The 27,810-nt window shown below is 34.9% G+C and overlaps 1 protein-coding gene across 3 annotated transcripts in view; it reads right to left on the bottom strand.

Annotated features, from left to right (window-relative positions):
• LOC123547426 (dentin sialophosphoprotein-like) overlaps positions 1-27,810 on the bottom strand; it is a 68,123-nt gene that overhangs the window by 26,955 nt on the left and 13,358 nt on the right. Inside the window, exons 2-4 of one of the 3 annotated variants that reach the window (XM_045334527.2) lie at positions 11,031-11,149; positions 6,513-6,699; positions 5,589-5,858 (exon numbers count right to left, since the gene is read on the bottom strand). In XM_045334527.2, coding sequence (XP_045190462.2) covers positions 5,589-5,858; positions 6,513-6,699; positions 11,031-11,141 — 568 coding nt within the window. In that variant the 5' untranslated portion in view covers positions 11,142-11,149. Of the gene's footprint in view, positions 1-5,588; positions 5,865-6,512; positions 6,700-11,030; positions 11,150-27,810 lie in introns of all 3 variants that reach the window. The other 2 variants (XM_045334526.2, XM_045334528.2) reach the window with 2 other exon arrangements.

The raw sequence follows: 27,810 nt of genomic DNA, 5'->3' as shown, positions 1-27,810 counted from the left end.
GAGTTATGTTGCTTGCTGTACAGGGTCAGCTTATGATGGTGAACAAGTGTTGCAAGTTTCAAAGCAATAGCTTTGATAGTTTAAGAGAAAAAGTTGACCTAAACATAAAACTTAACCAAGAAATCTGATATTTTCTAAGTCAAAAAGGGGCCATAAATCTTGCAAAAAGCAGGACGGAGTTATGTTTCTTGCTATACAGGGTCAACTTATGATGGTAAACAAGTGTTGCAAGTTTTAAAGCAATAGCTTTGATAGTTTAGGATAAAAGCTGACCTAAACATAAAACTTAACCAAGAAAACTGATTTTCTAAGTCCAAAAGGGGCAATAAATCTTGCAAAAAGCAAGATGGAGTTATGATTCTTGACGTACAGGGTCTGCTTATGATGGTGAACAAGTATTCCAAGTTTCAAAGCAATAGCTTTGATAGTTTAGGAGAAAAGTTGACCTAAACATAAAACTTAACCAAGAAATCTGATATTTTCTAAGTACAAAAGGGGCCATAAATCTTGCAAAAAGCAAGATGGAGTTATGTTTCTTGCTATACAGGGTCAGCTTATGATGGTGAACAAGTATTCCAAGTTTCAAAGCAATAGCTTTGATAGTTTAGGAGAAAAGCTGACCTAAACATAAAACTTAACCAGGCAACGCCGACGCCGACGCCGACGCCGACAACCGCTCAAGTGATGACAATAACTCATCATTTTTTTTTCAAAAAATCAGATGAGCTAAAAAGTCTTTGTTTGCTGTCTCCCGAGCCTCCTCTGTGAAGTTGGGTAGGTAGCAGGGCTCCGGAAATTTTGATAACTCAATCGGTCCGAAACGAAAATCCTGACATCGGCGCTACCCCACCCACCGCATTCCCAATATTACATATTTTGTAAAACGTGATAGGATAAAGAAATAAGCATGTCATGCATTAAAACTGAGTTACCAGTCACCGCGCGTTACCATACAATGAAGACAGTTATTCAGTGTTATGTGTGATCGTTACTTTGTTTAAATTTCGATGTTTTTCCGAGATAATACGAGGCATTGACACCGTGTGCGTAACTAGTCTAAAAGCCAACGCACGTGACTTCGATACCGTATACACGGCAGATACTTTGTGATGTTTCCTCATTCTTTGACGGAATTCTATAAAATACAATGCGTCAAAGTGAGTTACACGACACATATTCTCTGCTAAACAGCCTCAGTATTTAAAGAATACTCTGCCGCGGACCGAATGTGTACGTTATTTGAACGCTGAGATCGAATTTCCCGCATGTATAGTACCAAAACGTCACGCGGGTTGGCCACGGATATTTCATTTCACTTACGTTGTACTTCAATAAGCAACTACATTTTATAAAGTTATATGTTCTCTTCTGATGTAAACAAAATTTCGTTTTGAAACGTTTTTTAAAAGACCGATTTGATAAACAGTGCCACTCCGGTTTTCTTTATCATTCGTGGTTGCCCGTCCATTCTTTTCTTTTTTGTACAGTCGGGTTGCAAAGACGATTTTCTGCATTTGTTTCAACTGGAGCCCCAACAAATGAATCATGTAATTTTTTCAAATCAAGTAAATATAAAAATTATTTTTATCGGTTTTCCGTGTGATGTCTCATTAAATCAAAGACCTATAATGTACAATTATAGCTCTTTGATTAAATGCAGCGACCATTTGTTTGTTACCGTGATCAAACATAGCCTTTTGAAATAAACCATCCGTCGGATTCTAAATAAAAGAAGTGGATCCCCGTCGAAATGATTTGGATCCAGTCAGAAACATTAGGAAACCAGTCAAAAATGTTTAATACACCGCAGTAGGCTGTCTGCAAACATTAAAGGATGTGCCGCGCGAGCACTGATTGCGTCACGCGCTAATTACGGACCGATTATCAAAGTGACAATCGACCGATTGACACGTTTATTGATTATCTGAAGGTGCGACCAACAATTTCCTACTTGGCAGGTGATCGTGTATTGAGATATCAGACCGAAATTTTAATATACTTTTCTCCATTTTTACGGGACCGATTTTTTTCGTTTTTTCACTTCACGAATCGGTCTGAAAAGTCAAAAATCGGTCCAAAACCGACAAACCGGCAAATTTCCGAAGCCCTGGTAGGTAGGTAGGCAAATTATTTTTTTCTATTCCAGTGCTACTTAAAACTAATTATTTTATATTTCTCATGAAGATAAATGAATAAAATATGAAAACATATCTTATGTCATTTTATATCTGATTTGCTGATACTTCTGCGAATATTTAAAAAAAAAATTTTAAAAGATACAATTAAACTTCTTTCTGCTCTTTTACAACAATGACTGAAATTCTAAATTGTTGTTATCATTTTATTTGGAAGAGGTGGACCTCAGTCTGGGTAGGATGTGTGGTGGTGTAAAACGTATTTCATTTCGTAGGGTTGATTTTTTGTTGTTGATAATTTAATTTTGCTAATGTGTGTTTTTAATAGATGAAGTTAATGTATGGGGAGAGAGAGTGATATCTGATGAGGCTACGGATCCATGGTAATGTAGTTTAAAAGGATTCACCGAAAAAAGTCACACTCCCAATCTCCAGACGTCAATCTAAAAATTTCCTTCTATAAATACTGTGTGCTAAGACAATCTACATTTCTGAAACTTTACTTAAAGTAATTTACATAAGCCTCTAAATGTTGAAATCTATTTGCATATGTTACGAGGAAATTATTCACACATTTAATTAACAGAAAACTTAGGACATGAAACGCACATGTATTGTTTTCCCGCCAAAATATCATACGGAGTGCTTCAGCAATAAATTCATTTTAGTGCTCATAGTTCAGGATTTTTGTTTATGTCTGTATTTCAAATCGTGAAACATGAGATTCTGAGCTACTTTCATATTAACATCCAATAAATTGATGAATTTTGCGCAGCGACACTGAATAACAAGAGCTCGTCGAACACGAAATGCCCCCCTTGATGCATTTAGTAATTGCACAAGGAACAGAAATTATATGCTCACTGTAAACAAAAGTTCTACAATTCTGGTTTAATCTGACACAAAACTATGCATGTGGTCCAAATTTGAAGCCTGTACCTTCAAAAACGTGAAAGTAGGTCACTAGGTCAATGTCCAGGTCAAAATTTTTTTCGGTGCACAAAACTATGCATGTGGTCCAAATTTGAAGGCTGTAGCTACAGAAATGTGAAAGTAGGTCACTAGGTGAAGGTCAACGTCAACTCATGTCAAGGTTCATCTTGCAACTCAAAACCATACATGTGGTCAAAATTTAAATGTTGTAGGTTACTGACAAGAAGACTTTAAAAACTTTTCCCTATATAAGTCTATATGAACCATGTGACCCCCAGGGCTGGGCCATATTTGACCCTAGGGGGATAATTTGAACAAACTTGGTAGAGAATCACTAGATGATGCTACATTACAAATATCAAAGCCCTAGTCTTTGTGGTTTGAACAAGAAGATTTTCAAAGTTTATCCTTATATAAGTCTATGTAAACCATGTGACCCCCGGGGCGGGGCCATATTTGACCCTAGGGGGATAATTTGAACAATCTTAGTAGAAGCCCACTAGATGATGTCACAAACAAATATCAAAGCCCTAGGCCCTATGGTTTTGGACAAGAGGTTTTTCAGAGTTTTTCCCTATATAAGTCTATATAAACCATGTGACCCCCGGGGCGGGGCCATATTAGACCCCAGGGCAATAATTTGAATCATCTTGGTAGAGGACTACTAGATGATGCTTCACACTAAATATCAAAGCCCTAGGCTCTGTGGTTTTAGACAAGAAGATCAGAAACCGTTTTAACTGTTCCTGGCCAATCTGACCTTGACCTTTGACCTAATGACCTCAAAATCAATAGGGGTCATCTGCTGATCATGACCAACCTAATTATAAATTTTCCTAACACTAGGCCCAAGCGTTCTTGAGTTATTGCCCGGAAACCATTTTACTGTTCTTGGTCAATGTGACCTTGACCTTTGACCTCAAAATCAATAGGGGTCATCTGCTGGTGATGACCAACCTCCCTATCAACTTTCGTGACCCTAGGCCTATGCGTTCTTGAGTTATCATCCGGAAACCGTTTAACTGTTCAGGGTCACTGTGACCTTGACCTTTAACATATTGACCTCAAAATCAATAGGGGTCATCTGCTGGTGATGACCAACCTCCCTATCAACTTTCATGATCCTAGGCCCAAGCATTCTTGAGTTATCATACGGAAACGGATTGGTCTACATTCCGACCGACCGACCGACAGACCGACCGACATCTGCAAAACAATATACCCCACTTCTTCGAAGGGCGGCATAAAAATGGCGGCATCCATAACGTTTTCGGTGGCAGCGCCTACGAGTTTAATCGGGAGAGGTGTATAGAATGAATAAGACAGGTAACCCTTCTCAGAACCAGAAATGGACAGAAAATAATAGTTCCTGATGTAAATACTCTTTTGATTCATATTGACCTGAAAAAGAGACTGGAGTAACCCTTCCGCAAAACAGTATCAGTCATGAAACGCACGTGCTTCTTTCCCGCCAAAATTATAATTACGTACCTACAGCGTAAATATTTTCAAAAGCGTGCACAATTGATCTCATGTCAAATTCACCAAAAGTATTCTAAGATGTTGAACTAGAGGTTCTTAGTTTTTTACATAGTTTTTTTTTTTTTTTGCGGTTCAATAAGTTTTTTTTTAAAACGGACAGCAATATCGCAGCAGACGACTTTGTGCACGTGAATAGTTGTTTCTTTTTTACGACGCTTTCTATAAAAGATTGATTCTTATTTGCAACATAATCATTGGAATGTAGGAGCAAAAATAGCATTTTACATCTAGAAAAGTATTTTAACAGTCTGACTAAGTATGGTATTTCGTGCTTTGAAAATGAGCTTTTTGCACTCGTCAGCAACATGAAATAAATTTTGTAAGCTTGTCAATGCAGCAATCATCAGTCATCTAATATATTTTTCACACCTTGTGATGCAAACACATTGGCTGATGTAATTATCGGCCAGTGATAGAAATTCGGGGGTTAACTGAAAGTGATAGACATTCGGGGTTAATTGAAAGTGCTGCTCTATCACGTGAATGCAGTTTGGGTTATTGTTCTGCAGCTGATCGGAACTGATAAGAAAATATATTCTGCTCAGTGGGCCAATAAAAAAATTCGGATCGCGGTGTTTTTCGCGGGTCGGTCGGGAGACAGCAAACAAACCTAATTTTAATTTTGGCCCTATGAAAGTTAATATTTCTACCATGTTTTTTTGAAATCCTTCCAACCCTGTCTGAGAGATGTCTTAAGGTTATTCTCATATATCTAGTACTGGTCGAGAAATTGAGGTGTTTAGTATGTAACTATAATGCTTCTCTCCAACCAACTCCCCAGCAGATCAAGGGCCATAATTCCTCACCAAATACATTTATCCCATAATCCTTCTTGACCAAAAACTTATGACCAATAAACTTGTGTCCAAGTTGATTAAAATTGCTTCAGCAATGTTAATGCTGAAGAATGAACAATCTAACTGTTCATGGATAAGACAGATGGTTGACAACCAAAGATCCTAAAACTCTGAAACTTACCCAATTTATCTGCTAAATCATCTATCTTCTTCAAAGACTGCTGAGCATCAAATTTCTTCAGAATAGGTTTTACCCCAGCAGGCAATTTTTCCCAGGGTGTATCAAGATCACACCTTGATGGTGATCCGAAATGTCTGCCATTCATAGCCTGCATCTCAACTGCCCTTTGTGGACTAGGACACCAGCCCTCTGCACCAGGTGATACTGGTGGACTACTGTGTGGTACATGGCAACTCTTTGCTTGGCTCTGTCTTCTATCAGCCTGTCCACCTGTTGCTAACAAAAACAAAACAAGATGGATTTTCACATGGTACTTCAGAAGTCATGAGGTCGGGATCAACACACAAACTAATAATGAGCATCAACTCAAAATCAATTCTGATTCAATTCAAAGGTTTTATTTTAATATACTGTTTCATAAGCTGATTTCCAAAGTCATTATGAAAAACTTTTCTGTTCTACTTCTTACAAAAAAGTCAAAATTTAAATGTTGGTCAAAGAAAACTTTAATCAACATAATTCATAAACACAAAAGTGAAACCAAACAAATCAAATACTGTAAAATCATTCAATTTTGTTACCAAAAATTTTCTTGGTTGCAGCTAAAACAGTTTTTCAGTGGAGGCATAAATTTATACTTTCAAAATTTCAAAGACAAACTACTGTTGACTCATTAATATTCATGAGGGACTCATTCACAAAGATTTTGTGATAGCAACAAATCTCATCCATGTCGTCTTTTAAAGTTGTAATCCACTTTATGTTTCTGCCAAAATCACAAAATGTCACAAGATCAAATGATTTCAGATCCAATGGGAAACTTATTTCTTTCTCAGACTTCATTTCATGTATTAATACAAATCTTGATATCCACAAACAAGAAGTCCTCTACTAACATAAAATATTTCATAGTTCTATCATTACCTCCATTAGTATAATCACATGAATGATTTGGATCAAGACGATCTGCAAGTTTTGTACAGCCAACGCTGTCGTGTCTCAGTGCCGCAATAAGCTGCTCAAATGCTTCTGGTTTTCTTATCAGATGATTGTGCAGCACCTGAGCTGCGTAACTTCTAGACTTTGAGTTCTGTGCTGTCTCTATCTCTTCCTAGAGTAAGAAAACAAAGAAAAGTTTTACAATTTTACACGCTCGGCCTTTTTCATCAGGCGTAAAAAAAATTTTTTTGTTTCTGGTATCCCGACCAACCCTAAATTTTTGGCCCGACCCTAAATGTTTTTATGGCCTTGGAGATTTTTTTTTCAACTTTTTGATAGAAAGTTGCAAAACTGCACTTTTTATGCTTTAAACATGTTTAGTGATGTTAGAAATCAACTTACTGATGCTCTAAAGGCATAACCCCCTTGTTTGTATTCATTTTTTGACACAAAAATAATTTCTGAAAAGTCTCCCTTAATAAAAACAAGAGGGCCATGAAGGCCCTGTATCGCTCACCTGACCTATTGACCTAAAGATCAACAAGAATAACATTCTGACCAAGTTTCATTAAGATATGGTCATAAATGTGGCCTCTAAAGTGTTAACTAGCTATTCCTTTGATTTGACCCCGTGACCTAGTTTTTGACTCGACATGACCCAGATTCGAATTTGACCTAAAGATCATCAAGATTAACATTCTGACTAAGTTTCATGAAGATACAGTCATAAATGTGGCCTCTAGAGTGTTAACAAGCTTTTCCTTTGATATGACCTAGTGACCTAGTTTTTGACCCCATCTAACCCAGATTTAAACTTGACCTAAAGATCATCAAGATTAACATTCTGACTAAGTTTCATGAAGATACAGTCATAAATGCGGCCTCTACAGTGTTAACTAGCTTTTCCTTTGATTTGACCTGGTGACCTAGTTTTTAATCCGACATGACCCAGATTCAAATTTGTCCTAAAGACCATCAAGTTTAACATTCTGACTAAGTTTCGTGAAGATATAGTCATAAATATGGCCTCTAGAGTGTTAACAAGCTTTTCCCTTGATGTGACCTGGTGACCTAGTTTTTGACCCCACCTAACCCAGATTTGAACTTGAGCTATAGATCATCAAGATTAACATTTTGACAAAGTTTCATTAAGATAAGGTCATAAATGTGGCCTCTACAGTGTAAACTAGCTTTTCCCTTGATGTGACCTGGTGACCTAGTTTTTGACCCCACCTAACCCAGATTTGAACCTGAGCTATAGATCATCAAGATTAACATTTTGACAAAGTTTCATTAAGATAAGGTCATAAATGTGGCCTCTACAGTGTAAACTAGCTTTTCCTTTGATTTGACCTGGTAACCTAGTTTTTTAACCTACATGACCCAGATTCAAACTGGACCTTAAGATCATCAATATTAACATTCTGACCAAGTTTCATGAAGATACAGTCATAAATGCGGCCTCTACAGTGTTAACAAGCTTTTCCTTTGATTTGGCCTGGTGACCTAGTTTTTGAACCCAGATAACCCAATAGCGAACACGTCCAAGATTTTATTAAGGGTAACATTCTGACCAAGTTTCATTAAGATCGGGCCAAAATTGTGACCTCTAGAGTGTTAACAAGCTTTTTCTTTGATTTGACCTGGTGACCTAGTTTTTGACCCCAGATGACCCAATATCAAACTCGTCCAAGATTTTATTGAGGGTAACATTCTGACCAAGTTTAATTAAGATCGGGCCAAAATTGAGACCTTTAGAGTGTTAACAAGCTTTTCCATTGATTTGATCCGGTGACCTAGTTTTTGACCCCAGATGACCCAATATCGAACTCGTCCAAGATTTTATTGAGGGTAACATTCTGACCAAGTTTCATAAAAATTGGGCCAAAATTGTGACCTCTAGAGTGTTAACAAGCTTTTCCTTTGATTTGACCTGGTGACCTAGTTTTTGACCCCAGATGACCCAATATCGAACTCGTCCAAGATTTTATTGGGGGTAACATTCTGACCAAGTTTCATTAAGATTGGGCCAAAAATGTGACCTCTAGAGTGTTAACAGTCAAATTGTTGACGACGGACGGACGGACGGACGGACGGACGGACGACGGACGACGGACACAGGGCGATCACTAAAGCTCACCTTTGAGCACTTCGTGCTCAGGTGAGCTAAAAAAATCCAAAAAAAAAGTTTTTCCGACCTACCTACCCTATAGGTCACTATCCCTCACTTAAATATTTTTCCAAGTAAGTTATTCAAGGTTTAATTTAAAGTATAATGAACACTGTAGAAGGCTTAACTCTTAATTTGTATTATTTTACCCAAACCTTCTAACTTGAGACCTTATCATTTTTACTAATACTGTGAAATCATTAATATTCATGAGGAACTAATTTTTGTGGTCTTCATGGTTGAGTCAATCCACAAAATTTATCCCAACAAACAAGTAAAATTCCCATTCATTTTATATAAATGTTTAAAAGTTGAAATCCACAAATTCATATTCCAACGAAATTGCAGTTTTGACCAAAACCACAAAATTTCATGCCCACAAAATGAAATGATTTTACAGTAGCTGATTTGTTATGCCCTAACAAATAAATACGGCACAGTGAGATGTGTGTGCATGTATGTGTACATGTGTGTGTGTGTTGGGGGAGGGGAGAGGATATGACTGTTCAAGAAATGCTGCTACATGTGTTTACACTGTGAAATTAAGCATAAATTAAGCATAGGAAGTTAAATATTTTTAACAAATTAAAGTGAGATAACCCAACACATGGTGAGATTCTGCCCTATTAAAAACATACTGAAGACCTCATAGACATGTGTAATTTTCCTGAACAAATAAAGAATTACCTAATATTAATATACATAAGGTTGCATATTATACTGCACAGTCACAATATACGGATTAAATTTACACAATGCTAAGTTAAAGAGAATAAAATACTCTTAAAAAAAAATACTGCAACTCTGACAGATATCAAACTCACGCTCACTGTCTCACAACAAGAGGGCCATGATAGCCCTATATCGCTCACCTTAGTTAAGTTGCTTGCTTGAATAAATTCCTCTGTTAAAGCTTAAAAAACAAGAAACTAGGTCAGTAGGTCATATTCATGGCCTCTAAAAGTCAGTTTTAAGATCGATGTGCAAAACTGTACATGTCATCCAAATTTCAAGACTGTATCTTAAAAAACAAGAAAGTAGGTCAGTAGGTCACATTCATGGTCACTGAAAGTCAGTTTTAAGATCGATACGCAAAACTATACAAGTCATCCAAATTTCAAGGCTGTATCTTAAACAAGAGGGCCATGAAGGCCCTATATCGCTCACCTGAGTTAAGTTGCTCGCTTGAACAAATTTCTTTGCTAAAGCTTTAAAAACAAGAAATCAGGTCAGTAGGTCATATTCATGGTCAATGAAAGTCAGTTTTACGATCGGTGTGCAAAATTGTGCATGTCATCCAAATTTCAAGGCTGTATCTTAAAAAAGAAGAAAGTAGGTCAAGGTCACAGTCCAGTGACCCTTATCATTTGGGGTTATCAGGTAATTATAATTAAACAGTCTAGGAAATAAGATCTGATTATTTTTTAAGTATTTTTCTTATATAACTCATATATCAAGTGACCCCTGAGGCCAGGGCTCTTTCACCCCAGGGGCATAATTTGAACAAACTTCTTAGAGATCAACTAGGCAATGATTAATACAAAATATCTAAGGCATAGGCCTTGAACCTTCAGACAAGAAGATTTAAAAAAAAATATGTAAAATTTGGGACCTACTTTGGGATGCTACATACTAAATATCAAAGCCATAGGCCTTATAGTTTTGGACAAGAAGATTTTTTAAGTTTTTCCTTTCGGTTGCCATGGTAACCAGAGTTCTGCATGGAATTCAATTCTTTGAATAATAAATATCAAAGCCCTAGGCCTTATGGTTTTAGACAAGAAGATTTTCAAAGTTTTTCCCTATATAAGTCTACATAAACCATGTGACCCCCGGGGCGGGGCCATATTTCACCCTAGGGAGATAATTTGAACAGTTTTTGTAATGGCCCACTAGATGATGCTACATACAAAATATCAAAGCCATAGGCCTTATTAAGTTTTGGACAAGAAGATTTTTTAAAAAATTCCTTTCGGTTGCCATGGCAACCAGAGTTCTGCATGGAATTCAATTCTTTGAATAATTTTGAAAGGGGACGACCCAAGGAACATTCCTGTGAAGTTTCAAGTAAATCTACCCAGTGGTTTTGAAGAAGAAGATTTTTTTAGAAACTGTTGATGGACGACAGACATCAAGCGGTCACAACACTAAAAACAACACTTCCTTTTACTGTCACGACTATTAAGGTGGTACATTTTTTTTGTAGTTTAAATGAATCATTATCCCATATATATCGTATTGAATCATACTGATATGTAAACATTACTAACAGACCATCCCATCATTTAAAATACAAAAACATTGCTGACTTCAAAACAGAAGTATACATGTACCTTGCTATACTGTGATAAACATGGCAGATACGTTAACAGTTGTTGAGGATTCACTTGGTCCACAAAGTCTGGTAAATTCCTTGTCAGGATCTCTTTGTGTCTGGAGTCCATAGCACATGCTGAAATACACAAGTACAATGTGTCGTTAGTGACTTTCCCCGTATATTTGTGTACAGTATTTATACAGAACAGATGGTTGACTGTAATAAATTCAAATACCATATTATTGAATATACTTTTCAAGATACATATCATATATAAAATGGTCTTGTAAGTCCACAAGTATAGATACTACGATTGTTACAGAGACTTGTGTCATAAATACTTCAAACTGAGTAGTCAACAAACTCATAATTTTGAAAGATAATGTTTATGCAACAACTGAACAAAATCTGTAACCTTTGCAAAATGTTTCATTTGTTATCTTTCGTTTAAGAACAGCAACATTTTCATGACGTCAACTTAGCGAATAGCAGGGCTCCGGAAATTTGCCGGTTTGGGACCGATTTTTGACTTTTCAGACCGATTCGTGAAGTGAAAAAATGAAAAAAATCGGTCCCGTAAAAATGGAGAAAAGTATAAATTTCAGTCTGAAATCTCAATACATGACCACCTGCCAAGCAGGAAATTGTTAATAGCACCCTCAGATAATCAATAAACGTGTCAAACGGTCTGATTGTCACCTTGATAATCGGTCCGTAATTAGCACGTGACGCAATCAGTGCTCCCACGGCACATCCTTTAATGTTTGCAGACAGCCGACTTCAATGTATTAAGGCGATGTATTAAACATTTTTGACTGGTTTCCAAATGTTTCTGACTGGATCCAAATGCTTTCGACGGGGTTTAGAATCCGACGGATGGTTTATTTCAAAAGGCTATGATTAATCACTGGTAAAAAAACAAACGGTCACTGCATTTAATGAGACATCACACGGGAAACCGATATAAATAGATTTTATAATTACTTGATTTGAAAAAATTACATGATTCATTTGTTGGGCCTCCAGTTGAAATAAGTTAGAAAATCGTCTTTGCAACCGACTGTACAAAAAAAAAAAAAAAAGAAGAAGAAAAAAAATGGACTGGTCAACCCGAATGATAAAGAAAACCAGAATGGCAAATCGGTCTTTTAAAAAACATTTCAAAATGAAATTTTGTTAACATCAGAAGAGAACATATAACTTTATAAAAGTACAACGCCAGTGAAATAAAATATTCGTGTCCAACCCGCTTGACCTTTTGGTACTACACATGCGGGAAATTCGATCTCAGCGATCACATAACGTACACATTCAGTCCGCGACAGAGTATTCTTAAAAAAACTGAGGATGTTTGGCAGAGAATATGTCACTTTGACGTATTGTATTTTATAAAATTCCGTCAAAGGATGAGGAAACATCACAAAGTATCTGCCACGAATACGGTACCAAAGTCACATGCATTGGCTTTTAGACTAGTTACACGGTGTCAATGCCTCGGCAAGTTTATCCCTGCAAATATTTTCTTGGAAAAACATCGAAATTTAAACAAAGTAACTATCACATATAACACTGAATAACTGTCTTCATTGTATGGTAACTTGCGGTGACCAGTAAATCATTCTTAATACATGACATGCTTATTTCTTTACTCTATCACGTTTTACAAATATGGTATATTGGTAATGCGGTGGGTGGGGTAGCGCCGATGTCATGATTTATGTTTCAGACCGATTGAGTTCTCAAAGATTTTCGGAGTACTTCCCTTTCGTACTGAAAAATAGTTAGAATACCTTAAAATGAGATATATCAATGTCCTTCAAAGCAGCACGCCTCCAGATTGTTTGACAACAAAAAACAAATATTTATTTTAGATATCTTGAAATAAATGCTATATTTCTTAAGCAGGCTTTAAAACTTAATTACTGACAAACTTTATGTTACGGAAACACATGAGAATTTGCTGTTTTTACTACCTTTTATGATGAAAATTGAAAAGCGTTTGTCACGCTTTTACTCCAGGTAAACTGTCTCGATTATAAATATCTATATTTTGAAGTCATTATTCACTACTTCAGCTATAGTGCTACTGGTTATGACAACGGGAAAATGTCTTTATTGCCACCGCGGTCCAGGGTTTGATTCCCAATGCAGTCATGTTTTTTTCTTGATTTGGACTTTTTAAAATATCTTAGAAACAAAAATTCATATTCTGATGTTCATAATATTACCAAACTTCAATTTGAAAGAAAGATTATTTTTTAGCCAAATCTGGAGGTCAGTGCCTTTCACTGCGAAAAAAGAGTTAATATACGGGAGTGTACGGGATCCCGTATATTACCCGTATACGGGAAGAAATACGGGAAAACTAAAATACGGGCATGTACGGGGCTTGTATATTTAAATGTCCGTATACTAATAAAATACGGATTTCTGTATACTATGAAATACGGAATTCTTAGTATACGATACTCCGTATATTATTGAAATACGGGAAATTCTAAAAAGGGTTATTCTGATCGTATACAACACCGTATATTCCCGTATATGTCTGGTGTACGGGAATACATAAATCCGTATATTACGAAAATACGGGACTTATATTTCCCGTATATGTTTCATATACAACCCCATATATTTCCCGTATATTCTGGATATACGGGATATGTATAGTTTGTATATTTCGAAAATACAGGGATTAAATTTCCCGTATATTTCCCGTATATGCCGGAAATACGGGATTTAAATAATTTGTATATGTCGAAAATACGGGACTTACATTTCCCGTATATGCTTGGTATACAACTCCGTATTATTCCCGTATATGCCAGAAATACGGGATTTAAATAATTTGTATATTTTGAAAATACGGGACTTACATTTCCCGTATATTCTTTGTATACAACTCCGTATATTTCCCATATATTCTGTATATACGGGATATGTATAGTTTGTATATTTCGAAAATACAGGGATTAAATTTCCCATATATTCTTCTTATACAACTCTGTATATTTCCCGTATATGCCGGAAATACGGGATTTAAATAATTTGTATATTTCGAAAATATGGGACGTATATGTCCGTATATGCTTGGTATACTACCCTGTATATTTCCCGTATATGCCGGAAATACGGGATTTTAAATAATTTAGGCATTTCAAAAATACGGGATGCAATCAATATGTGTAGTGAAAATTATATTCTCCGGCCATTTCAAAGGTCAAACGTTTTGCATGTTTTCGAACTTGTACGTGTATGTAGAATGAATGCCAATATGGAAAGAAAGAAATGTTTAATACTATTAACAAAACGCGATAACTGTGGCCTTTATTTACTAATACCGGATTAACCCATAACAATGAAATAGGGAATAAGGTGGACACATTATATGACAAATATCTTATATCGCAAAACCAATGCAAGTTGCGGCGTGGTCTAGTGGTAACACGTATGATTTGTAAGTTACTTGCTGGTTCGAATACAGGACGAGCTACTTTTTTTAATTTTTCCAGCATGTTTTTACCTGGAGAAGGAATTCATGAAAAACTATTTATATCATGATTTTCTCGTGCACTTTTTATGAGTACTTATGACATTTTTCAGAGGATCTCTTATTAGAATAGACATTGAATCTATAATACATTGCAATAATAATTAAACAAATACATAAATAAAAAAAATGAAAGAAAAAATACAAAAGACGATATAAACAAAAACCTGCAAAATAGAATAAGTAAAAATCATTTTAAAAAAAGAAGGGCTCGAACCTACACCATACAAATATAAAAAGAATAGATGTCCGACACACTATCCACTAGACTACAAATCTGTTTTGGAATAAAGGATCGTATTTAGAGTTAAGAATACTACAATATACAAATTAACACCACTTATCGGATAACATACCTGCTTTACCTGTTTTTGGATTTTACCGAGTACCGTTAAAATGAAATTATCGCGATTCATTAATAATATGACATGAACTGAAAAAAAGTATTCACGGATCAAAACAGGTATAAAATCAAACATGAATGAATCCATCATTTCATCTAGCGCGTTCCCGATTTATTTTAACATTTAATCTAAATAGCCGATTGAGAAAAGAAAAAGAATAATCAATTCATTCCTATTTATTTGCAGTGATAAATACATCCGTGGATCATCGGCATTGTAATAATCAAATGCAAGCATAAATTAACTCTTTTTCTGCACATTTCCAACGCTTGTGCATACAATCCACATACATATAGAAAAAAGAGGAACTAATTCATTTATATTTTGTACTGAAAAAGTATATAAGACATGTATTGATACTTTACTTATGAAATCAATTCTAATTTTTTTACAGACGCAAAATAATCGATATAATGCGTCTGCGTCCAAAGATTCGAACAAACGCCTTTCGTTCGATTTAATACAGTATCGTCTGCTAGCGACAGAGTAGGTCGTTTTTAGTTTGTTTGTTTTTTTTTGTTTGGATTAACGTTGCGCTGACACACTTATAGGTCCTTTAGCGACTTTCCAGTTTTCTTGGTGAAGGAATAGGCCCTAACGTGCATTATTTCATCACGAGCGAGCACCTGCTTAATGCCGTCCTCACATGGAGAATTCAACACTCTGAATCGGTTATGGGGCAACTGGTTTGAAGTCATCGATCTAAACCACTCGGCCACGGAGACCCACTCCGGGTAGGTCGGACCTTTAAATCAACATGTAGATAACATAGCATTTGGTAATAAAGAAAGCACATAATTAACCGAAGTCATTCAGTTTAATATAATTCAAAGAGCTATAAAATATGTATTTTATACCTTTTTGTTCAATATTCACTTTCAGCTGTTACTTAATTAAGCAAAAAATATTTTCATATCCGTTAATTTTTGTTTCGAAGTAATTCTGCAGATGTTCTATGTATAGTACGATGGCATAGCGAGAACATAGGAAATATTTTATTTTTTCTGTGCGCACGTGTTAGCTACCACGTGCGTATGTGGTAATTCACACGTGCACGGGTGATAACTATCACGTGCGCAAGTGACAGCTATCATGTTCGCACGTTATACTACCAGGTACGCATTTATAGTTAGCTGTAATTTACGAAGTAAGTGTTTCTTGTTTTTTTTTAAAAAAAAAGGCTGATATCTCGATTAGTTTCATTGGTAATTTTTCACGTTCGCACGTGTCTGCTAACAACTGCGAACGTGATAGCTATCACATGCGAACGTGTTAGGTAAGATAGTTATTACGTGCGCACGTGTTAATCAACACATACGCACGTGGTATCTAACATGTGCGAATGTGGTGCTAACACGTGCGCACGTGATAAATAAAATGTTTCGTATGTCCCCTCTATTCCATCGTAGTATTCACTGTTCCAAGACTATTTTATTTCTCGTGGATGTAGTGTCCTTTAGTATTGACCTAGCACATCTGAATATTTCGTATATTTCCGTAAATTCATTTTCAATGTCTTAACATAAATAGCGTTGCAAATATTACATATATAATTCTTAGTTGATATTATACTGTAGCATGGGGGCCTCCGTGGCCGAGTGGTCAAGGTCGCTGACTTCTAATCACTTGCCCCTCATCGATGAGGATTCAAGCCTCACTCGGGGCGTTAAATTCTTCATGTGAGGAAACCATCCAGCTGGCTTACGGAAGGTCGGTGGTTCTACCCAGGGGCCTGCTCGTGATGAAATAATGCACGGAGGGGCACCTGGGGTCTTCCTCCACCATCAAAGCTGGAAAGTCGCCATATAACCTATATTTGTGTCGCTGCGACGTTAAATCCAAAAATAAATAAACTGTAGCATGTGCAGGTAGCTGAGCGGCAAAGCGTTTAGCTGCCAATATCAGGGTAGTGGGTTCGAGTTTGGGCCATACATTTTCCCCTAAATTTTATTTGCAAACTTTCCACTTTTTTGTCAAACGCACCGTGATATTTATGGTCCATTTATTAAAAGTTATCATATTCGCCCGTTGTAAAAATGTCGATTATTTAAAATATTCTAGACAAAAAGACACATTACCTGTCACAAGCGTACTAAATACTTTAAGAGAAAATAATTAAAATTCATAAAGATAAAACAGGTAGCGATAACATCACATTACTTTACTTTAAAGAAATGATAACCGTGGTAACGTGGATGGCGTGACACAGATTAACTGTATAAAATACAAATATTGCTTAAAATTAACGAAAACGCTCGAAAACTATTGACAAAGATTAATGAGTGCCTTTCATTAAATCAAATGATATAAGCATTTACACTGATTAACCAAAGAGCTATAAAAATAATATAATATTTATAATGTTTAATATTTTATACTTCTTTGGATTTACCAATCTCCACGAAAATAAACTGTACATATAATTTCTGCCGAACAGTTTTACTGCATCATTAATTGATAATAAAAGTATGCATACTAAATGGCCGCCAATTTTAATTTGCCACGCCAATATGTAGCAAAAACAGCAAGTACTTCTGTACATGCTATCTTAAAAATTCTTTCGCAAAAGTAAAGTACTTCAAATTCTCATGCACGCCATACTTTTCAATTTGATTTTATGCCACAAACAAAGCAGCAGTCAACATTACAAACTTAACTTTCCCATGGAAAGATAGATAGCAGGGGTCACGCTGTCGATCGCCACTTGAGCCATTTGCGACAAAAAAATAAATGTGGCTCCGAAATTTTCTAATTGGCGAAAATGGCCCGAAGCTATGTCTGTCAGCAAAACTACGGATATTGCCAGTTTTACGAACCAAAAGGTGTGAAAAATCGATAATCTGTGTAGACACAACATCCGTTATAGAAAGGGAGGAGCCAATTTGCAATTTTTTATTTGATCAGGTAGTTAATTGGCGATAATTAGATTATTGAATAACAAACTGGATAATTATAATCTTCATTTTGTGCACTTGATACGATTTTATGAGCAGTCGGCCGTTTAGACAAATTTTCTATGATTGGGCCGAGGGTTAGTTTGGGCAAAAACAAATAAAAATGCTTTAGACAAGCAGAAATTGTAAGTATTGAATAGCTATGATGATAGAAAAGACAATAAAACATAGTATTTTATCAAATATTTAATTCTAACTTACGTTTTCCGAATTTGTCACCCGTTTTCGCGACCGTGATTTTCGGATATTTCTGTCATTTCTGGCGAGATTTTTTAGTGCAATCTTAATAAAAAACCAATAAAAAGTCTACATTTAAGAAAAATATGACAAATATTGCAAAAGGAGCTCTTATTTTGAAGTAATTTTCGAGAATAAAACATGCGAAGGCATCGAACCCCACCCACTTATAGGCAATGTGCAAAATAAGACACTGTTTTTTTTAAAACCATTTTTTTTCTTTTTTGACATCTTTATTTTAAATGTGATTTTCAGAATTTTTTTATTAAATGGCAGATGTTTATAAAAATGATAATTTTAGAAATTAACACAAATTGATTTTCTAAATAGCTTTTTAAAGGGTTACTAAGAAATATGTAATAACTACATTAATTTCTTGAGTAGTACGAGTAGTATGAGTACTTTGGTACATATAATGTAGTCCTACAAGAACGTCAATGCTATGCGCTTCGCCGTTGTTGGCCTCAGAATTTTATCTTCGGAAAAAGCAGTGGCTCAGAGAAAAAAATTCCCAGTGTGACCCCTGAGATAGCCCATGTACCCTAAGCCTGGTAATCCAATATGATAATTTCTAACATTTTTCTACCTGCAAATTGACAATTTCAGAAACTCGATGAATGCCAATTAAAACAAATTAGAGCAAATTAAGTGGGATCTTTAATGCATGATTCTTCCGTCCAATCAGTTGGGGAACACGCTTCGCCCCCTTTCCCTTTCCCCGGGCGAAAAACTTCGGGTAAAAGTGACCGCCGCATAATTTTGTATACTGATATTTAAAGGGGGGAAAGGAAAGTCAAGAAAGTACTTTTTGTTTTTAATTTTTTTTTTTTAAATTTTTTAAAAAAATGTTTTTTTTGTGAAAAAACCAGCCATATTTCAATTAATCGGAGACAGGGGTTTTGGCATTTTTTTCCCTTTAAAAAATTCCCAAAGGCGCCAAAAAAAAAGGTCATTTAAATTTTTGAAAATCTTGTATAAGAAAGAAATTTTAAATGCCTTTTAAAAATTTCTTTCCCATTTTTCTTTTTTTCGATTAAATCTTTTTTTTCACAACTAACCCATTTAACAATTTTTTTCATTTTTTCCTTTCCCCAAATTAGTCTACAAGGATGTCAGCACCAAAAGGGGGATTTTGAAAGGGGTTTTTGGGGGGGGAAATAAAAAAAATATTGTGAAAAAATTTTCTTTTGATGAATAGCTTGGGGGGAAAATTTAAAACCGAGATTAAATTTTGCAAGAAAAAAAACAACCCCTGATAGAATTTTATTTCGTGGGAAGCTAGGTAGCTGAATAAGGGGGCACGCACATTCATTGGACCCCAAAACGGGAATCCCCGGAAAAGCTTTTAATGAATTTTAAAATTAAAATTTTTTTTATTTAAAAAAGGGGTTTCCCGGTTTAATCTGAAAAAAATTAACGCTTTTCCCTAGGGGCACTTTTTAAAAAAAAAATTTTAAAACATCTCTTGCCTCTTTTTTTTGGGAGAAAAAAAATTTTTTCTCGAAAATTTCGTGTGGGTATGAAAAAATTTTTAATACAAATTCCCGTTATTTGAATTTTCCAACTTTTGAAAGTCTATGTAAGGGGTTTGTGATGCTTATTATTTTTTTTAAAGTTTTAAATATAAAAAAAAGGTAGGTAATAAAAAAAATTTTTTATTATGTAAAAATTTTTTTAAAATTTAAAAGTTTTAAGAATTTTTATTTACCTAAAATGCATACATATATAGTTTTTTTGGCAAAACCCAAACTTTTATTTAACTTTTTAAAAAACCGATAAAGCGGGGGAGCTTTCCCAAAGAACAAAAAATCCAATTGTCATTTCCTTTCTAAGTTTTGTTGTTTGAAGTAACACAGGGGGGGGTTTAAAAATCGAAAAAAAAATTTACCCTTTGGGTTTTCCTAAAAAATTTTTTACTTTTGTTTTTCGGCGAACGGTTTACTAAAAGATTTTACTAAAGGGAATTTTAAAATTTAATTTTTAAGTAAAATTGGGGAAAAGTAAAATATTTTTAAATTTCATATTTATTGTCAAAAAAAGTAATATTTATTTCTTGAAAATATAATTTGGGTTTTTCCCAAACATATTTAAAAAGCGTTGCAAAATTTACATCAAAAACAAAAAATTTTTACATTGGGACCAAAACTTTTACAAAAAATTTAAGTTTTTTTTGTCTGTTGTTTTAAATCGATTTTTAACGCCCATTATGACTTTTTAAAAAAATTTAAAAGTTGCGATTTTTTCCGGGATTGATGGTTTTTATTCATTTCTTGTTTTATTTCCATTTTGCAGCTGAAAATTTTCAAATATGCCCAAAAAAACTTTTTTTTTTTCCCACAGGGCGCAAAATGGATGTTTTAAACGGGTTTTTCTAAGTAGCGTTTCTATATAATCCAAAAAATTCAGCAAAAAGGGGGTTTGGGGTTTTTAAAATTACCCTCCCCCATGTTTTTACCCCCCTACCCCAGAAAAAATTTAAAAAACCCTTTAAAGTTTTTTTCCGCAAAATTTTGGGCCCATGACTTTACGGGTTCAAAATTTTCCATTCGTATTTTGCAACTCTATTTTTTTTATTTTTTCCCCCCCTTTTTTTTTCAAACCCCTTTGTCGGGACGTAGACATTTAATCTCACTCTAGAAAAAAACCCCCCCCGGGGGGAGGGGAAATGTGGGGTTTTTTAAAGGGTCTTCCCTAAGGCATACCAAGGGGCGTGGGTGGGGCTTGAACTCAGGGAACCCCCCGGCTATGAAGCAAACGCGCTAAACCCTGCGCTTTTCCCGGGCTCCACTCTATTAAAAGCCCAAAATTACGAAATCTTATTACTTTTAAATTCAAAGGCGGGTAATATTTTTGGGATTTTTTTCCCCTCCTTCTGTCATAAGTTTTCCCTGCATGAGTGAAAAAATCAGGAAAGCTCCCCCCGAGGAAAGAAAAAAAGATTTTAAAAAAGACAGAAAAAAAAAATTTATATGAAATTTTTCAAGCAAAAAGCAAAAAACCCATAAAAAGTTCCCTATCACTTGTAGAAATGGGGTTTAAAAATTACCCTTTAGGGCCCCAGCTTAAAATTCTTACCCCAGGCAATATTGTAATACACAATAAAAATTTAAAGGGTGTTTAAAAATTTTGACAAAATTTAAATTTTTTTTATTTTTAATGAAACCCATATGCATTTTGGGGCAAAAATAAATTTAAAAAATAAAAGCAATTTTTAAAAAGGGAAAACTTAAAAAAAGGCATTGGCCTCCAGAACGTCCCCAAGGGAAAAATTTTTTTTTTTATAATTTTAGCCGCCGGGCCCGAGGGAAAACCCAAAATATGTGGGTTTTTCGAAATAGGGGATGGATCGAGACCCAAACCGCGCATCCCCGCAGTTGCTCAAGATTTCCCTGCTGTTTTTGCTAACAGTTTCTCTAAAATTTCCAAAAGGCTTTTAAAGCGAAAAAGGGATGGATCCCGATTCGCAGGGGGTCTCGATCCATGCTTGGGCCCCAAACCCCCTAAGTTTGGGTTTTTTTTGGCACGGCATTTTATTTTTTAAGTATTTTAAAGGGGAAAAAAAAAGGTGTATTGCTAAGAAAACGGGGAGCAAAAATGTTGGGGGAAACACATGGGAATTAGATGTTTTAACTAAATTTTTTTGATAAATTTGTATAATTTTAAAGCGCATTAAACACTAAAAACCCCCCATTGTGGGAAGACAGCGGAAAACCCTTTTTTAAAATTTTGCTGCGGGAAAGGGGTTTGTTTTTCCCCGGGACCAACTTTTTTCTATATAGGTTTTTTTAATAGTTTTTTAAAAAAAAGAAAATTTTTCCCATTTTAAGTTTCTTTAAAGTTACAAATTCAGCTTAAAAGGATCCTTGTTTAACTGTAAATTCTGCTTTTTAAAACGAACCTCCTTTCAATAAATTTTTCCCGTAGAGGGCATTTTTGGGAATTTTTTGTTAAAAATTTTATCCTGTGCAATTTTTGAAAAATTTTTTTAAGGAATATTAAAAAGGGTTTTTTAAGGGGCGATAAAATTTTGAAAAAAACAAAATTTTGAGAACAAAAAACATCTCCGGGGAAAGGCCAAACTTTGCATGTCTTCCGTTTTTTTTTTGTTACTCTAGCCAGGCCGGGTTCCAGTGCCTTAGCATGCGCTCCCTGAAAAAACCCAAACATTCTGAAAAAAAAGTGGTCATTTTTTTGAAATGAAATCGGTATGTCTGTAAAATTTGATTTCAAACAAACAAACAAACTAGTACCATTTCTTTTATTTTAAATGCAGGGTTAGACTTTTGTTTCACTGTTTCATAATTTTTATCGAATATTCCCTTTTAAAATGAAAATTTTAAAATATATTGTCTCAAAAATTTTTTTTTATATTTTTTGTTAGGTTTTAAACTATTTAATTTTGGGTAATTTTAAATCCAGATTTACAGTTTTTTTCTATTTTTATTTCTTTTAAAACTGGGTTTTCTGAATTTAAAAACCCGGGGGGCATTACATTTATTTGAAAATTTAAAAAGTTAGACGTTTTTGATGAAAATTTTTTACTGAACCCCCCCAAAATTTGGAAAATTCCCCGGAAAACCCTTTAAATTTTTTAAAATATTAAAATGTTTAAAGGGAAATAAAATCGTTCAAACTTGTTTAGTCACAAAATTTTTTAAAAAGATGTTTGAAAAATTAAAATTTTTTAAAAACTTAACAACGCGACTTGGGTTTTGGGCACCCCCTGATATATTTATCAAAACGTACAAAAGATTTATTTTGATTTTTTTTAAGTTCTAAAAAAACCGGAGGGTTGCGTAATTTACGGCAGTTTAAAGAAACCCCTAATTTAGCATAGTTTTTACGTTAACCTAGCGTTGGTTTAAATTTTTTCCCGGGGGGAAAAACTGAAAATTTTTTGGGAGGGAAAAAAATGGGGGGTGTTATTTAAACCCATTAACCCCCACTTTTTGTGCTTTTTTAAGTTTTGTGACAGGGAAAACTATCTTGAAAAAAAAATTTTTTCTTTCCCTAATTATTTTATTACTGTATTCGTTTTAAGACAATCCATCAAAAAAAGAGGGGAGGATTGGCCCCAAAAAAGTGTGGGCGCCACAAAGAACACCCCTGCATTTTTTTTTAAAAAATAATTTGGGAGATAGATTTTGTTTAATAAACTAAAAAAAAAATAAAAAAAAAAAAAAAAACCCCTGTAGATAACTTTTAAATTAAAAATCAAAAGGAAATTTTTTTTAAACTAATTTCTTTTCCCTCGCGAAAAGAGTTTTGGTGCGTTTTGACACTTTAGTCGGGGCATCCCTGCCCACTTTTCATTTTATTCGTCATAATTTTTACAACATTTTTTTTTTTTAAAATTAAACAGGATCTATGAAATTTCAAGAGTCCATTTTTATAACTTTTAATGCTCCATTTTTTGTTTATTTTCCGGTTGACCCCAAGAGGTTTTTTTAACCCGGGAAAATTTTTCCCAAAAAAGAATATATTATGTGTGAATTTTTTACTAGTTTTTTTTAAACAGATGAGCGGGCAGGGCCCCGGTGAGCCCTTTGTTCTCGTGACATTCGAAACAACAGATAAAAAGTTTATTTCTTATTTAGATCAGAAACTGAATATTTCCATGGGGTTCATCATTTGTAAAACCCGCTTACATAGGGGTTCCAGCACAGAACCAACATGCGTTTTTTAAAAAAGGGGGGTTTTAATACTTTCAGACATTAGAAAAAGGGGGGAAAGGGTTTCTTACGACGGGGAAAAACGAAAAAACCAAGCGGTTAAACAACATTCATTGGGGTTTAAAGAAAAAATGTAAAAACAGTAAGTAAAAGAAGTGATACTCAATGATTTTTTGAGTCAAAAAGGGGCAGAAATAAATGTGGAATTTTCTAGTTTTTTAATTTAAAAAAATGAACATAATTGAGCCCTGCCATGAGATAACCCCATAGTGGGTTTGCGCCAGCATGGAAATTTAGACAAGCCGCGCAAAACCGCGCAGTTTTTGGGCATGATCCATGCTTTTTTGCTTTCAAAATCTATTTTCAATTACCGAAAAATTTTAGCGAAAAAGGGATCCCGATCAGACTGATGAATGCGGGTGGTCTTGGGCCATGCTGGTCGCAAACCCCCTATTTTTTGGTTTTCTCATGGGGCGGCTCAGTTTTTTAAGAAAAGGTTTTGCAATTTATTACTCACATTTTTAAATTAGCCATTTTTTGGACATGAAATTTAAAATGATTCATAATCGTTTGAAAAATGATTTAAAAAAGTATTTGAAAGTTTAATTTAAAAAATTTTTAAATTTAAACTGACATGTCCCCAAAAAATTTAAAAATAAGAATTTTTCCCTTTCCCTGTCTTCGTCTTGCTTTTTTCCTTTAAAATACCGTATTGCTGGAGGGGATGGCTGTCAAACCCTTTTTTTTCATCTTTCAGTGTGTGGGCCCCTATTTAAAATCAGTTTTACAAAAAAAAAAAAATTCAGGTTTTGTATACTACACAAATGAATATACGGGAAAGTCCCCGGTAAATGTAAACTTTTTGAAATTTCTGGTCCGTTTAATACCCCCCCAAAAGTTTAAAAAAAATATTTGGGAAACTGTATACACTGGTTTTTTTGCAAAAAATGGGGAAAAACCCCGGCCCGTTTTTCAAAAACTACGGTTGTATATCCCGTTATCAGAAGCAAATTTTTTCATTCCCCTAGATGAACAAGTTCGGGGGTCCGTTTTAAAATTTCGTATACCCTGCTTTTAAGGGGCCTTTTTCCCGGGCCCGTATAGTAAAAAAACAGTTTCGTTAAATTCCCCCTTAAAATACACAAGTTGGGTCCCTTTATTGCGGGATTAACCCCCTGGAAAAACGGGACTAGTCCGTAGGCCCCTATACAAAAAGGACAGTTTTGTATATGCCCCCTTTTGCAAAAGTACGGGTTTCCCATACTTAGTTTATCAAAAGGTATACGGAAAAAAAACCGAAACCCGTTTTTTTAGAAAATACAAGTCCCAAAATGCCCCGTTTAAAAAAAATGAAAAACAAGTCCCTATATTACAAAAAAACGGGTCCCTTTACTTTCGTTTTATTCGGAAAAATAAGGCTCGTAAAAGGTTCCTAAAAATTCCTTTAAAAAACGGAAAGTATAAGGGAAAAAAAGGGGCTCAAGGGCCCCTTTGAATTCTGAAAATGAAACTTTTGTTTTAAAAACCCGGACGAATAAAAACACCATTTCTAGGGGTTTTTTTTTTAAAATTCGTTATTGCATATAAAACGGGAAAAAAACATTTTTGTATTTTCCGGGGTATACGGGATTCCCCTTTTTGCATGAAAAATAAAAAGGGTTCCCTGTATACCCGATTTTTCCGGAAAACGGGATCGTATTTTGGTCCGTATAAATTTTTAATATAAAACCCGTAAAACTCCCTATTTTTGAAATATACGGGGGCCGAAAACTTCCCGTAATTGACCCCCTTTAAATTTGCAGTTTTTAAGGGAAAAATTTCTATTTTTCGATAAATGTAGGTATTAGACTTTATACTATTTTATTTCTCTGTAAATCAGAAAGCAACTAATTTATTCACTACCGGGTGCATGATGCCTTATCAAATTATCATTTAATCATTGATATTACAAGATTACGGTCACTTTCATGATAGGTCTATAAGCACAGGTCTTGTCTTCTATATTTCATTTGAAAATCCTGAAAATTTTGAATCACTGTAACTAAGAATGTATGCATACTTCAAACAAAAGACTGCATACAAACTTCCAAAGGAAGCAAGCAGTGATTGTATACCGAGCAATCTCCATTGCATGATTACAATGTATAGACTACTTAGAGCGGCATGCCTTCAGGTCGTTCCACAACAACAAAAAAATACTTTTTTTTAAATATCTTGAAATAAATGCTGAGAATTTGCTGTTTTTACTACTTTTTACAATGAAAATGAAAGCTCTTACTCCAGGTAAACTGTCTTGATTATAAATACCTATATTTTGAAGCCATTATTCGCTACTTCATCTATAGCGTTATTGGTTACGACGGGAAAATGTCTTTATTGCCGCGGTGGTCCGGAGTTTGATTCCCAACATGGTCATCATTTTTTCTTGATTTGGAACTTTTAAAATATTTTAGACACAAAAATTCATATTCTAATGTTCATTATATGAACAAACTTCAGTCAAATTTGAAAGAAAGATTATTTTTTAGCCAGATCTGGAGGCATGCTGCTTTAATGTAACAAAACAGATATGATACTTTGGAATAGCAATTTTATAGTTTGCTTGCCAGATTCTCATAACACAGCTGCGTATATGTGTAAAGGCAGCTTTTTGCCTGCTATGATACAAAGAGACAGTGTTTGACTCGAAATTACAAGAGTTTAAAATGTGGTATGAAGAAAATTCATTAAATGTGCAAAGTGACTTTAAACATTCTGGGCTTTAATACATGTTTAAGAAACTGTTACATAAGCAGTTTTAGTTATTAATTATTTCAGCCATGAAGCATTGTTTGTATAACTTTAACTTTTCATCATGGTCCCCAGAATGTGGGAATTAAACTGTGCCCATTATTGTGTAACTTAAAGTTTGACATGGTTTATTGCCTGATGCCTCGGATGTCACCTCCTTTATCTTTGTTATGATATTGAGTTATGTAACTAAAGAAGTTGATTAATAAAGAAGCCAGCTGATTACTGCCATACTGTTATTCTTGTCTCTGACCCCTGAACACTAAGTGTGACCTTGACCTTAGACCAAGGGACCTGGTTCTTGCACATGACACTCCCGTTTCATGATGGTGAACAATTGTGCCCAGTTACATCAAAATCCCTCCATGCATGAAGAAGAAATGCTCTGAAAAAAGTTTGTGGACGCCACCCGCCAAGGGCATTCCCATAATACAAAAATGTACGTCCCGTCTTTCAGACAGGCATATAATATTATAAAAGCAAGTCATCGCTATAAGCCAAATAAGTAAGGCTAGGCACAACATTGCTGTTGAGATGACTTTTTAGTGAAGCGGTTAAATGGTTAGAGTGCCTGTATTGTTTGGTTTTATCGCTTGTGCATATTGGCATGTAGACATGGTAAATGTCAATTGTGTACAATATATAAACATGATTTTCATAAAAAACAAATTAAATTCCAAACCCTGTCATTCAAAAACGAATTGATTTTCAATGTCAATCGTTTCAAAAAACGCATAAAATCGCCGAAAACGAAAATCAAAGGGCTGAAAGCAATGAAGGACGGTTGTCCTGGAAAGTGGCAAACAGAATCCATGAACACTAGTTTATTCTTAGGTTAGGTTAACTGTCCGCTGATACATAACTGAAATACGGTTGAAAAACGGCGTTAAACCCAAGACAAACAAACACTTTTTTAGACATACAGTGCAAGAACAATACAATTTCAGCTTTAGAGAGTTTATGTACAGATACGGATCTCGCTACAGTTATCAGATGCGACCATCAAACAATAGAAATACTGTGAAATCATTATTATTCATGGGGGATTAATTTTCGTGGATTTTGTGGTTGAGCTCAACCACGAATTTAAGTCCCAACGAACAAATTGTGCCCACGATAATTTTATTTTTAATTGTACGCAAAGTCGCCAAAAAGCCGTTCGATCTGATCCATAGTTGTATGCATGCGG

This window comes from Mercenaria mercenaria, chromosome 9 (assembly GCF_021730395.1).
Source record: "Mercenaria mercenaria strain notata chromosome 9, MADL_Memer_1, whole genome shotgun sequence".
Lineage (NCBI taxonomy): Eukaryota > Metazoa > Mollusca > Bivalvia > Venerida > Veneridae > Mercenaria > Mercenaria mercenaria.
Note: the sequence above shows the minus strand (reverse complement) of the source record. Positions and strands in the feature narration are given on the sequence as shown.